This window comes from Rhinolophus sinicus, chromosome X (genome assembly GCF_036562045.2).
Source record: "Rhinolophus sinicus isolate RSC01 chromosome X, ASM3656204v1, whole genome shotgun sequence".
Taxonomy (NCBI): domain Eukaryota; kingdom Metazoa; phylum Chordata; class Mammalia; order Chiroptera; family Rhinolophidae; genus Rhinolophus; species Rhinolophus sinicus.
In genome coordinates, this window is record NC_133768.1 from 77618882 (window position 1) to 77631263 (window position 12382).

A 12382-nucleotide genomic window follows, 5' to 3' on the forward strand; every position below is an offset into this window, starting at 1 on the left:
ATGTGCCCTGTCTCCCTGCACTGTACCAGAATCTGCCTGGTAAAGTATACATAGTGAAACTAGGGTCTGTCTATAGTCAATGAAATGTTTTGATGTCCAACAAATCTAAAGGGAGTAACTCAGTGCAAACTTTCTTTGACTGCTATATGTATGTCACTTCTACTGACTGGTGCCTGGGGACATAAGTTGCCCTTAATGCTCTTTTTGCTATGTCTCTGAATTGGACAGAAAAAGTGGTCAACCCATCCCTTGAGTCATCATTTGGTAACAACATTGGCTCAGAATGTGTATTTGGGACCTTTGTGTCTCTTAATTTTGGTTCAATGTAACCATAATTAAACAAACCAGGGGTCAGAGGAATAAATACTAGTGACTGGAAGCTTAGCCCCTGCTGAGATTCCCAGGGCTTCATACTAATGGACCAGACGAAAGGAAATTCTGGCCTTGATGTGCTGTTGAAGTTGATGGAAGAGAAAACCCTCACCCAGTCATTCAAAAATCCAAATGCAAAGGGGTTTAGTAAGGTATAAGAGACATAATACCTTGTGCTTCCGGAGGCTGCCAGGACTGGTAGGCGTAGAGATGGGAGACTGCTTAGACTTGGGGGTAGAGAACTGGCTGCTGGAGGTTCCATTTGCTAGCCCAAGGCGAGAGAAAAGGAAGGGATAAAAATCAACAGCATACAAAGTAACAAGTTATCCTTCACCTCTGAAGACACTAAGAACATTTAAACAAGGCACTCATACAACCAAGTGATTTGATGAATAGAACAAAGGTGAAACAAAACATATTTCTCAGAAAGGAAAGAAATGCAATGCTCAGTTAATTAGATCCCTGCTCAGTAGAAGGCAATAATCCCCCTACTCTTTCCCCATGAGTGCTTCTAATTACAGGGTCTGGTTCTTTTCAAACCTTTTTCATATTCATTCCCAAGTTTGACCCTAACATCTTTGTGAGGTAGTCTGGGAATGTATTATTTAGTTTCAATTTTATAGAGGAAAAATGTGAAGCACAAGAAGGTTATGTGTATTACCTTAAAGGGGAAGAAATATGCGTGGTTCAGATCGGGGCACATCCCCTTTAGTTGCAGATGATGTGGCAGGTGCAGGGCAACCATACTGTCAATCTCTCCCCACTCTCTCTTTTCATGCTCAACTCCCCCCCCCCCACACACACACACACACACACTTTCTCTTCCCTACCTCATCCTGGGGAAAAATAATAGAAGGAAAGGAAGAGAAAGGGGGCTAGTCAGGAAGAAGAATGAAAAAGTTGAGGAGAAATGCAGAATGAAACATAATGCAAGGTTCATACAGAAAAATGGGAGGAGGACAGAATCAAAAAAGAGTGAAAGATGTCAGGAATAGAGCTGAAGGGAGAGAGGAAAGATAGGGTAGGAGATTAGGAGAAGGAAGGAAAGAATGAGGAAATTTGAAATAGGGACAGAAACAGAGAACAGCACACAATGGTGGCCAAAATCAGAGTGCACCCCAATTATCTGTAGTCAATAAAATGCTGAAAATGAAATGCTTTCATATTTAACAACTTCATATTCTATTGTGTTTGCAAATTTTTCTATATTCCCTTGCTAATGAGCTTTTTAAATATTCAATCAAGTAAAAAGAAATGGAGTGCATTTAATTGAACAATTACACAGCTTTCAAAGTGGATTCATGTGCATGCAACTCATGCTAAAGTTATTCTTTTTTTAAATCTAAGGACCTACATTATTAATCAGAGATATTCTGAAATGTGCTTTACAAATACACGTAAATATCATGAGGCTGTGTGGGAGGGGGAAGAAGGAAGGAAAATGAAAGAAAGGAGGAGGAAAGGAAGGCAGAAATGGGAGAAAGGAGAGAAAGATTGAGAAAGAGAGTATGAGAGATAGAGATAGATGATAGATGATAGATAGATAGATCGATAGATAGATAGATAGATGACAGATAGATGACAGATAGATAGATGATAGATAGATAGATGATAGATAGATAGATAGATAGATAGATAGATAGATAGATATGAGAGAGAGAGAGAATAGAAAATTGAAGACGTTAAGCAAGAATATGGCCTTAGAGTGTTGCTATTAGTCCCACAGGTAAAGCTTAAACTTCTGTATGATAAATGTTTCCTGAGGATATACTTCCTCTGCACCACTTATGGTAATGTTTCCCTAGATTCTGGAATCTGCATACCAACTGTAGAGATAGAATAGACATCAGTTTAGTGGTTGCAGCAATTATCCAAGTGCAAGTAAGCTGAAAATAGTGGGCACTTAGGCATCCACTGTTTAGTTGTTCTTGTATTTACTCATCCCTCACCCACTCACTGAGAGACCTTTCTCCCTGTCAGGGTTTCCTGGAAATCTTTCATTCATTTAGCCAATAGTTACAGGGTACTTTCTCTAAGCCAGGCCAAGTATTAGACATTAGGGTTTCAGAGATGAGTAGTCGCTACCTGTGGGGAGACAGGCAAGAACACAGTGGGCTAAGCATTATGATAGAGCTATGCAAGGGCTGTTTTTGGAGCCAAGAGGAGAAGCTTTCAAATCATGGGACTGGGAGGCAAATAAGAGGAGGCAACATCTGAAAAAGGTCTTGAAAAATGAGTCTGTGAGGTTCTGGGCAAGATGGCAGAGTAGGTAAACACTTGTCTCCTTCCATGACTACATTAAATTACAACTAAATTATAGAACAATCAACCCGGAGAGCCATCTGAAGACTAGCTGAACATAAGTCCTATAACTAAGCATGTAAAGAAGAATCCATGTCAAGACTGGTAGGAGGGACAGAAACACAAAATGGGCTGTCTTCACACCCATATATGGTAATTGAGAATTGGGAAGGATATCTCAGTTACAGAGGTACCCTCTGAGGAGCAAGGGATTCCAGCTCCAAACCAGGCTCTACAGCTCAGAGTACCAGTTCCAGGAAAAGGAGCCACCACATCTGGCTGTGAAAATTAGCAAGAATTCTGTGTGTCTAGATGAAGTGGAAGGTTCCTGGAAACCCAAGCATCCTCTTAAAGGACCCAAACACAGGCTCTCTTCCTCCCAGCCACTCACCCTGGCCTTTAGCAGAGGGATGGTTGCTAAGGAGGCACCAGAGACATACAGGGAAACACTGAGTTGTAAGGCTGCAGGACGAGGTCTGGAGGGACAGACGCCATTGTCTCTGTGTTGAGCCCTCAACCCATGAAGCCTGTGGTCAGGCACCATCTTTACTGTGTTGAGCCCTCCTCCCACATGGAAAAACCTGAATCTTCATTGACCTGGGGAAATCCCCTCACTCCACCCTGGTCACTCTCTGAGACCCTGCCTCATCAAACTCAGATACAAACCAAGGGTTTTTCAGTGGCTGAGCCTTATGGGCAGCTTCCAGGCAGCAGCAGGCCACGGAATACCTGGGGTCTTTTCCTGAGCAGCCCCAGTACTTGTGGCAGCTGACCTTGGTTCACAAGATGGCCTCTCCTATGCATCTCCAGGTCCAGCACAAGCATGACCAACTGTAGATTGCTTTGTAGCTCCTACAAAGCTGCCAGTTACAGGCAGCAAGTGACCTTGGCTTGCACAAGAACCCCTGCCAAGAGGCCCCAGAAGCAACACACCCAGAGTCCATCTTCAGACCACAACATAGCACCATCTGATTAGCCCCCAAAGTGGCACACACAAACGGTGGTCTCAGCTGGAACCACAACCCACTGGGGTGAATACGACTCCATGGAGTCAACCACCTCACAGCAATTTGTAAGCTGTGGTTATGGCCAATCCTCACAGTCAGCCTGAGGGTCAATCCCACCCACTGATGTGCAGACAGCAATCAAGGCTCAACTACAACAGGAGGGCACACATAACCCACAAAAGAAACTCATCTGGAGCACCCAGCTCAGGTGATCAGGAGACTGTACCCCTGGACCCCAAGGGACATCTGCTCCATAAAGTCACCATTCCAAGACTGGGAGGTGTAGTATATCTACTTAATAGACAAAAACTAACACAAAGAGGCAGCCTAAATGAGGAGACAAAGGAACATATCCCAAATGAAAGAAGAGGATAAAACTCCAGAATAAGAATTAACTGAAATGGGGGCAAGCATTCATCCAGATACAGAGGTCAAAACACTGGTTATAAGGATGTTCAGGAACTTAGTGAGAACTTCAACAAAGAGACAGTAAGAATAAAAAAGGACATCGAAACGATTAAAATGAACCAGTCAGAAATGAAGGATATAATACCTGAAAGGAGAAAGAATAAACTAGAAGGAATCAACTCCAGATTAGATGAAGCAGAGGATTGAATCAGCGATTTGGTAGACAACAGAGGAGAAAGCAAGCAATCAGAACAGCACAAAGGAAAAATAATGAAAAATAAGGATAGTTTTAGAGACCTCCGCGACAACATGAAGCATACCAACATTCATATCTTAGAGGTACAAGAAGAACAGAGAGAGCAAGATATTGAGAACATATTTGAAGAAATAATGACAGAAAACATTCCTAATGTGGTGAATGAAATAGACATACAAGTCCAGGAAGGACAAAGAGTCCCAAACAAGATGAACCCAAAGAGACCCACACCCAGACACATTATAATTAAAATGGCAAAGGTTAAAGACAAAGGGAGACTCTTAAATGCAACATGAGAAAGGCAGTTAGTTAATTACATGGGAGCTCTCATAAGACTGTCAGCTGATTTCTCAACAGAAACATTGCAGGCCAGAAGGGATTGGCACCAAATATGCAAAGTAATCAAAAGAAAGGACCTACAACCAAGATTACTCTACCCAGCAATGCTATCATTTAAAATTGAAGGAGAGATACAGAGTTTACCAGACAAGAAGTTAAAGGAGTTCATAACCAAAAATCCAGTATGATAAAAAATGTTAAAGGGATTTATTTAAGCAAAAGAAGGGGAGTCTTTTGGGCAGCCTTCTGATACAGCTGCAAAGTATTGACTGTTGGAGTAAATGCACATTGTCAATACCAGAGACATCCAATCAAATGGATACATCACACTTCACCTATTTTCTGGGAATGGCGGCAGCGAGGTGGTCTTCTTGATTTCTCCTCTGGAACTTACCACAAATTGAACATCTATAACCCATCAAAGGACTCTCTGCTCAACACAAAGAACAGCTAAGAGACTAGTATGAGGATTACTTGAAGATGGGCAAATTGGGCGAGCAGGGGAAGAGGGAAGGGAGCTAAGTGGAGATGTGGCCTGCATGCATGGCTGCAGAGACACAGGGATTCACAGGAGAGACCAGAGATCACAAAAGAAAGGAGGTGGGCTCTTTCCCTGCGTCCCACAGCTGATCTCTCCTGCCAAGAGATCAGCATATCCAGCATTTGAGGCAGTAACCTCAGCTGAGACTTCCAGCTGGGCCCTAGGTTGGACAAAGGACATGAACTGCATTCCTGGGTCCTTCCTCCCACTCTCCCAAACCCACCCCCTCTCTTCCAGAGAATCAAGCTGGACCCTGAACTGAGGAGTAGTGTCAGATTACAGAGAGACCATAGCAATCAGGATCTGGGAAGACCCAGCACTGTGCAGCTCTGACCCAGGGAAGAGGCTGGGAAGAGTGTGACACCACTGGGCTGGGAGAGAGAAGACTCCTCCATTACCAGCCCCCATATTTTCTGGCCTGCCTAGGGCAGGGTAATTACAACTGCGGAGACACTCCCAGGCATCAGCAGTAGGCAGCAGACGCAGCTCTGGGCTTTCAGTAGCTCAGAAATCTCCCGCCCTCCACAAACACACACACACACACACACACACACACACACACACACACACACACAGAAGAAGTGCCCTAAGACTCAGCAGATCTGAGCACAAGGCTGGTTGTGTTACTCTCAGTGTGCATATGTGCAGGCAAGAGCAGAAACTGCACTGACTTTGTAAAAACTACCATCCAGACCACATAGCCCTACTCATCTAAAACTGCAGGCCCAGGGTCACTCTGGGCACCAGGTGACCTGCTGTGTCTGTGCAATATGCGGAGGACTCTTTGGTACAGCAGAGGACAACCGGGAGATTACTTGTAGGGCTTAAGCCAAGACTGGCACTGCTTTTGTTTTGTTTTGTTTTGTATTTTTGATATTTTTGCCTGTGTTGAGTGTGAGTTATTGTTTGTTTTTACATGTGAGTGTATTTGTTTTTTTCTTTGTTGTCATTGTTGTGCTTGGTGATTTGCTTTCTTCTGAAATTTCTCTACACTGGGGCCCTGATCAAGAGGCACAAGATTCAACATACCCAGAGGCAAACTCCAGACCAAACCAGAGTATTATCGGGTTTGACCTACAAGTGACACACCCAGAGGGAATCCTCTACAGGAAAAAAGAGCCCATAGGGACCAAGCCTCATTTAAGTGGCCAACCTTCACGCAGCAGAACATCCACTGTGGGCAGAGCCAAGTCTCACAACTAGTCAGCCTAGGAGTCAATTCCACCTGCTGACAAGCCAAAAGCAATTAAAGATTGACTTTAACAAGGAAATATACACAACACAAGAGTCCCCTTTGGAGCACATACACAGGAGAAGAAGGAACCGGTGCAAGTCAAATATAAAGAACACATAGCATGTAAGATAACCCAGCAATCTACATAATACATCGAAACAAACACAGAGAGTCAGCCAGAATGGGGAAACCAAAAAACATGTCCCAAGTAAAACAACAGAAGAAACTTCCTGAATTGGAACCAAATTTTTCTAATTTGTGGGCATGTAGTTGCTCATAGTAATTTCTTAAATTTTTTTGTGTTTCTGTGATGTCTGTTGTCACTTCTCCTCTTTCATTTCTGATTTTACTAATTTGCATGAAATATCTTCTTCCAACCCTTCACTTTCATCCTGTGTGTGTCTTTTGATCTGAGGTGAGTCTCTTGTACACAGCATATACAAGGTCTTGCTTTCTTATCCACTCAGCCACCCTATGTCTCTTGATTGGAGCATTTAATCCGTTTACATTTGAAGTGATTATTGATAGATACATAGTTATTGCCATCTTTAAATTTGTAGTTAGATTGTTTTCATCTTTCTTCTATTTACAGAAGTCCTTTTAGTATTTCTTGCAATGCTGGCTTGGTGGTAATAAATTCCTTTAGCTTATTCTTTTCTGGGAAGCTCTTTATCTCTCCATCAACTTTAAATGATAGCCTTGCTGGATAAAGCAACCTAGGTTGTAGGCCTTTGTTTTCCATCACTTTGAGTATCTCCTGCCACTCCCTCCTGGCCTTCAATGTTTCTGCAGAAAAGTCATTTGATAGTCTTATGGGAGTTCCTGTAACCCTCTGTCTTTCTCTTGCTGCTTTTAGGATTCTCTCTTTGTCTTTAACCTTTGCCATTTTAACTATAATGTGTCTTGGTGTGGACCTGTTTGGGTTTATCCTGGTTGGAACTCTCTGCACTTCCTGGGCTTGTATGTTGGTTTCCTTCATCAGGTTAGGGAAATTTTTGGACATTATTACTTCAAATATGTTCTCAATCCCTTGTTTCCTCTCTTCACCTTCTGGTATTGCTATGATGCGCATGTTGTTGCGCTTGATGTTATCCCATAGGTCTCTTAAACCATCTTCATTGTTTTTTATTCTTTTTTCTTTCTGTTGTTCTGTTTGGGTGATCTCTACTAACTTGTCTTCTAGGTCGCTGATTCAATCCTCTGCTTCATTTAACCTGCTGGTAATTCTTTCAAGTGTTTTCTTTATTTCAGTTATTGTATTCTTTAGTTCTAACTGATTGTTCATTATCATATCTCTATCCTTCTTTATGTTGTCATTAACCTCCTTAAACATTCTTATCATCAGTGTTCTGAACTCTGTCTCTGATAGGTTGGTTACCTCAGTCAAAATGGCTATCATGAATAAATAAACAAATAACAAGTGCTGGCAAGGACGTGGAGAAAAGGGAACCCTTGTGCATTCTTGGTGGGATTGCAGAGTGGTGCAGCCACGATGGAAAACAGTATGGAGTTACCTCAAAAATCTGAAAATGGAACTACCTTATGATCTAGCAATTCCACACCTAGGTATCTGTGGGGACAGAATCCCAGAGAGTAGTTTCCAGGCCTCACGTGGAAAGGTGCTGGCTCAGGTAGTAGATGGCCGTCATCTGTGGCTAGTTGGCTGTCAACTGTAACCAGTTAGCCAATTAGCCACTGATATAACTGCCCCGGCTGCACTGCTTGGTCAGTCGGTTTGTTGGCAGGCAGAGAAGCAGACAGCAGGTTGCAGGTCTTGTGGATCCAGCCTCCTGTGAGACTATAGTGCCTGCAGTGAGACTATAGTGGTATGACTCCCCTATCTATGGCTCTGTGGGTGTTACTTTTTGGCCTAGCCATATCCTGCCTTCTTATGTGGGGAGCAGGACCGGAGACCCCCCAGGCTGCCTCATATGACAAATGGCACAGCGAGCAAGGTATGGCGCAAGCCAAAGCTCTCCGAGGGATGGTAGAGCAGTTTGTGCATGTGAAAACTCAGTCTCAGGAAGCCCATGAGGAGTAGCGCCAGAGACGGGGAGCGCAGTCTGCCTGGAAGAGATGTACCCCTCAGTGAATTGGTGATCCTCTCAAGCCTCTGGATGGTATGCCACCCTGTTGCCCATAGTAGGCATTACTGGCTTTTTGGTGGGCTGTTGCTGTAGGCTCCAAGTGTTGTGGACATCTTACACCAAGGCCTCCACCCAATCAGACGTGTGGCATGACGAGCAAGATTCCGGCCAGGTAGGAATGGCGTTTGACTCTGGGCAGGAGGACAGGTGGCCCCCAACAGTCTGTGGTGCCTGGGGGCCACTGTTCTCAGGAGTTGGACCCCCAAGGAGGCATGGGAGGACATGGATGGTTCTCCAGCCAGCGTGGAGAGGGCCCTGCAGGGTTTGGCTGAGCGGTTGTTGGAGGAAGCGAAGGCTACAGGCAGCTGTGTGGGCTGGATATTCCTCATGGCCTTGACTCTCAACACAGAAAATGCGCATCAAGAAATAGCCCAGGTGCCGGATCAGGTGTCCCAGATGGAGGCGCTGAAAGCTCGGGTCCGCCTGTTAGAAGAAGGGCCCCACAGTGGAGACTCTGAGGCAGAGGTAGAGGAAGCGAGTGGAGACAATGTAGCTCCCAACCCCCAAGCTGGTCAATCTTGAAGCAAAGTGTAAAATTTGAGCAACCTTTGGGCCCCATGGGCTTTGCTGCTGGCAACCCAGCTGTGACTGAGTACACAACCTATAACCCTTACACCCCCACTGAGTTCCAGGAGCTGGGGAGGCGATACAGACAGTGCCCTGGAGAGCCAGTCTTGGCTTGGCTATTACGTTTATGGGATGAGGGAGCAGACAACTTTCACTGCTCCCCAGGCGAGATGGAAAAGCTAGCCTTCATGACAGTGCATCTGTCCCTGCGACAAAGGTTACAGAACTGCCATAGGTTGGCCCAAGACCAGGGCAACCACACTCTAATGGAGTGGCTCACTGCTGTCGTAAGCACAGTATGGGGACAGGCTGGCGAGCTGCCAGACACTGTGAGTAAATGGCAATCATATACGGAACTTACTCAAATCATCTGTGAAATGTGTATGAGACATCCTATTTTCTTTTTTTTTTTTTTTTATTAAATTTATTGGGGTGACAATTGTTAGTAAAATTACATAGATTTCAGGCGTACAATTCTGTATTACATCATCTATAAATCCCATTGTGGAGACATCCTATTTTCAACTGTAATATGCGGGGGCCGGATGACAAGCTTTTTACAGCCAGCGTGAGAGATCTGGTTTTGGATACTGCACCTGCGAGTGCTTTTGGACACTTGATTGCCATTCTTACAACCTATGTGGGGCAGCGGATCCATGAAGTTACAATTGCCATGGCCACCCTAGAGGATGTTGAAAGATGAAGGCAAAGGAAGTTAAGACAGGTGGTCCAAGCAGTTGAGACTTGGAAGCCCAAATCAAAAGTAAAGGGGTGACGTTGTGGGCCTCAGAGAGTAACACGCGCACAGATGTGGCATGATCTCGTGGCAGCAGGGTCGATCGGGAAAAAATAGACCGACAACCCAATGCACTCTTGTTGGAACTTTGGAAACAGTTGCATTTGGAACAGCAATTATGGAAAAGCCTGAAGGAGAAGTCTGGGAAAGCGTGACCCGTGTCCCTCCAGGACTTCATGCAGCTGCTTGAGGCTGACTCCTTTCAGCTTGATTAGGGGTGGGGCCAAGGTACCTGATCAGAGGGGACTAGCGGGGACGGGAGGCCCCACGTGGAACTGTCCATACATTTGTCCCCTTCTAATGTGCAGAGGGTTTTAGCCCTAGTTGACACTGGTGCAGACTGCAGTCTTGTTTATGGGAACCCAGAACTGTTTTCCGGACAAGCAATCTGCATTGATGGCTATGGGGGAAAGACTGTGACTGTTAAAGCTGTTTCCTTACCACTGGGTATAGGAAGGCTTCCCCCTCGTAAGTACAAGGTTTATTGCTCCCCCGTTCCAGAGTATATTCTAGGGGTGGACGGGCTACATGGCCTCAGCTTACCGACATCGGTAGGAGAGTTCCGTCTCCAGATCTGGGTTGTGAAAGCAGTGACACGCGGGCATGCTCACCACCCTCCTCAAGTGTTGCCGCAGCCCCGACTCATGGTTACAATGTGACAGCACCACCTGCTAGGAGGGCAGGAGGAGACTGGTGGTACCCTAAGAAGCCCAGGAAGTCTGGCTGTGCCCAGAAGGACTGGTTGTGCCCTGAGAAACCCTGGCTGTCTCCAGAGAGCCTGGCTTTGTGCAGGATACTGCATTCACCTCCAGGCTCCTCGCACAGGGACCCTCATGGAACATGATTGTCACATAGATTGTGAGGTGAGACCCTGTAGGGGTGGAGTGTGGGGACAGCGTCCCACAGAGCAGTTTCCAGGCTCTTGGCCTCATGTGGAAAGGTGCTGGCTCAGGTGGTAGATGGCCGTCAGCTGTGGCTAGCTGGCCATCAGCTGTAACCAGTTAGCCAATTAGCCACTGATATAACTGTTGTGTCTGTGTTGGTTGGTTAGTTGGTTGGTTGGCAGGCAGAGAAGCGGACAGCAGGTTGCAGGTCCTGTGCGTCCAGCCTCCAGTGAGAGTATACTGCTTGCAGTAAGACTATTGTGGTATGACTCCCCTATCTATGGTTCAGTGGGTGTTCCATTTTGGCCTAGCCATATCCTGCGCTCTTATGTGGGGAGCGGGACCAGAGTCCCCGCAGGCCACCTTGCACGACAAATGGCGCAGCGTGCAGGGTCTCCTGCACGACAGCATCTATCCAGAGAAACCCAAAACTCTAATTCCAAAAAATGCATGTACCCCTATGTTTATTGCAGCACTACATGCAATAGCCAAGACATGGAAACAACCAAAATGACCATCTGTAGATGACTGGATTAAGAAACTATGGTAAAATTATACAATGGAATATTATGCAGCCATATAGAAGAAAGAAATCGTACCATTTGCAACAACATGGATGGACCTAGAGAACATTATGTTAAGTGAAATAAGTCAGACAGAGAAAGACAAATACCATGTTATCTCCCTTATATGTGGAATCTAAAGGAAACAATAAATGAATGAACTAATGAGAAACAGTCTCAGAGACATAGAGGAAAAATTTAGGGTTGCTACATGGGAGGGTAGTTGGGATAAGGGGGAAGGTGAGGTGATTAGAAGGCACAGTCAGTAACCACAAGATGGCCACGGCTATATGAAAGTTAATTTGGGGAATGTAATCAATAATGTTGTAAAGATTTTGTAAGGTATCCGATGGATACTTGTCTCATTTGGGACACCACCCCAGGGATCAGTAGATGCCTGATTACTGCACTGTACACCTGAAGCTGAACAATAATGAATGACAACTACAATTATATACATATATATGCAATATGTATATATATACATATATACAATTATATACATATATAGTTTTATATATATATATATATATATATATATATATATATATATATATATATATTTACAAGAAGTGGAGTATAGCATTAGGAATAGAGACAGTGGAAATGTAATGTCTGTGTGCGATGTCAGAGGGATAGTGGATGGGGGGAGGGGGTTGTCACTGTGTGAGGGATATAAATGATAAATGTCTAACTACTACATTGTTTTGTGCACCTGAAACTAAAAAAAAAAAGGAAAAAGGAAAATAAGGGGAAAAACATAAATAGAAATAATAAAATGGCAATAACTATGTACCTATCAATAATTACTTTAAATATAAATGGATTAAATGCTCCAAAGACATAGGGTGGCTGAAGACATATATGTGCTATCTACAAGAAACCCCCTTCAGTTTGAAAGACACACACAGACTGAAATGAAAGGGATGGAAAAAGATATTTCTTGAGAATAGAAACAAACAGAAAG

General features: G+C 44.4%; 1 protein-coding gene across 4 annotated transcripts in view; it reads right to left on the bottom strand.

The window, feature by feature from the left end:
• The window catches only part of DCX (doublecortin), a 196273-nt gene that overhangs the window by 41073 nt on the left and 142818 nt on the right, over nt 1-12382 (bottom strand). For 3 of the 4 annotated variants that reach the window (XM_074323613.1, XM_074323612.1, XM_074323615.1), the window contains exon 6: nt 543-637. The exons of the other annotated variant lie outside the window; for it this stretch is intronic. In XM_074323613.1, coding sequence (XP_074179714.1) covers nt 543-637 — 95 coding nt within the window. The remainder of the gene's footprint in view (nt 1-542; nt 638-12382) is intronic. 4 annotated transcript variants of the gene reach the window in all.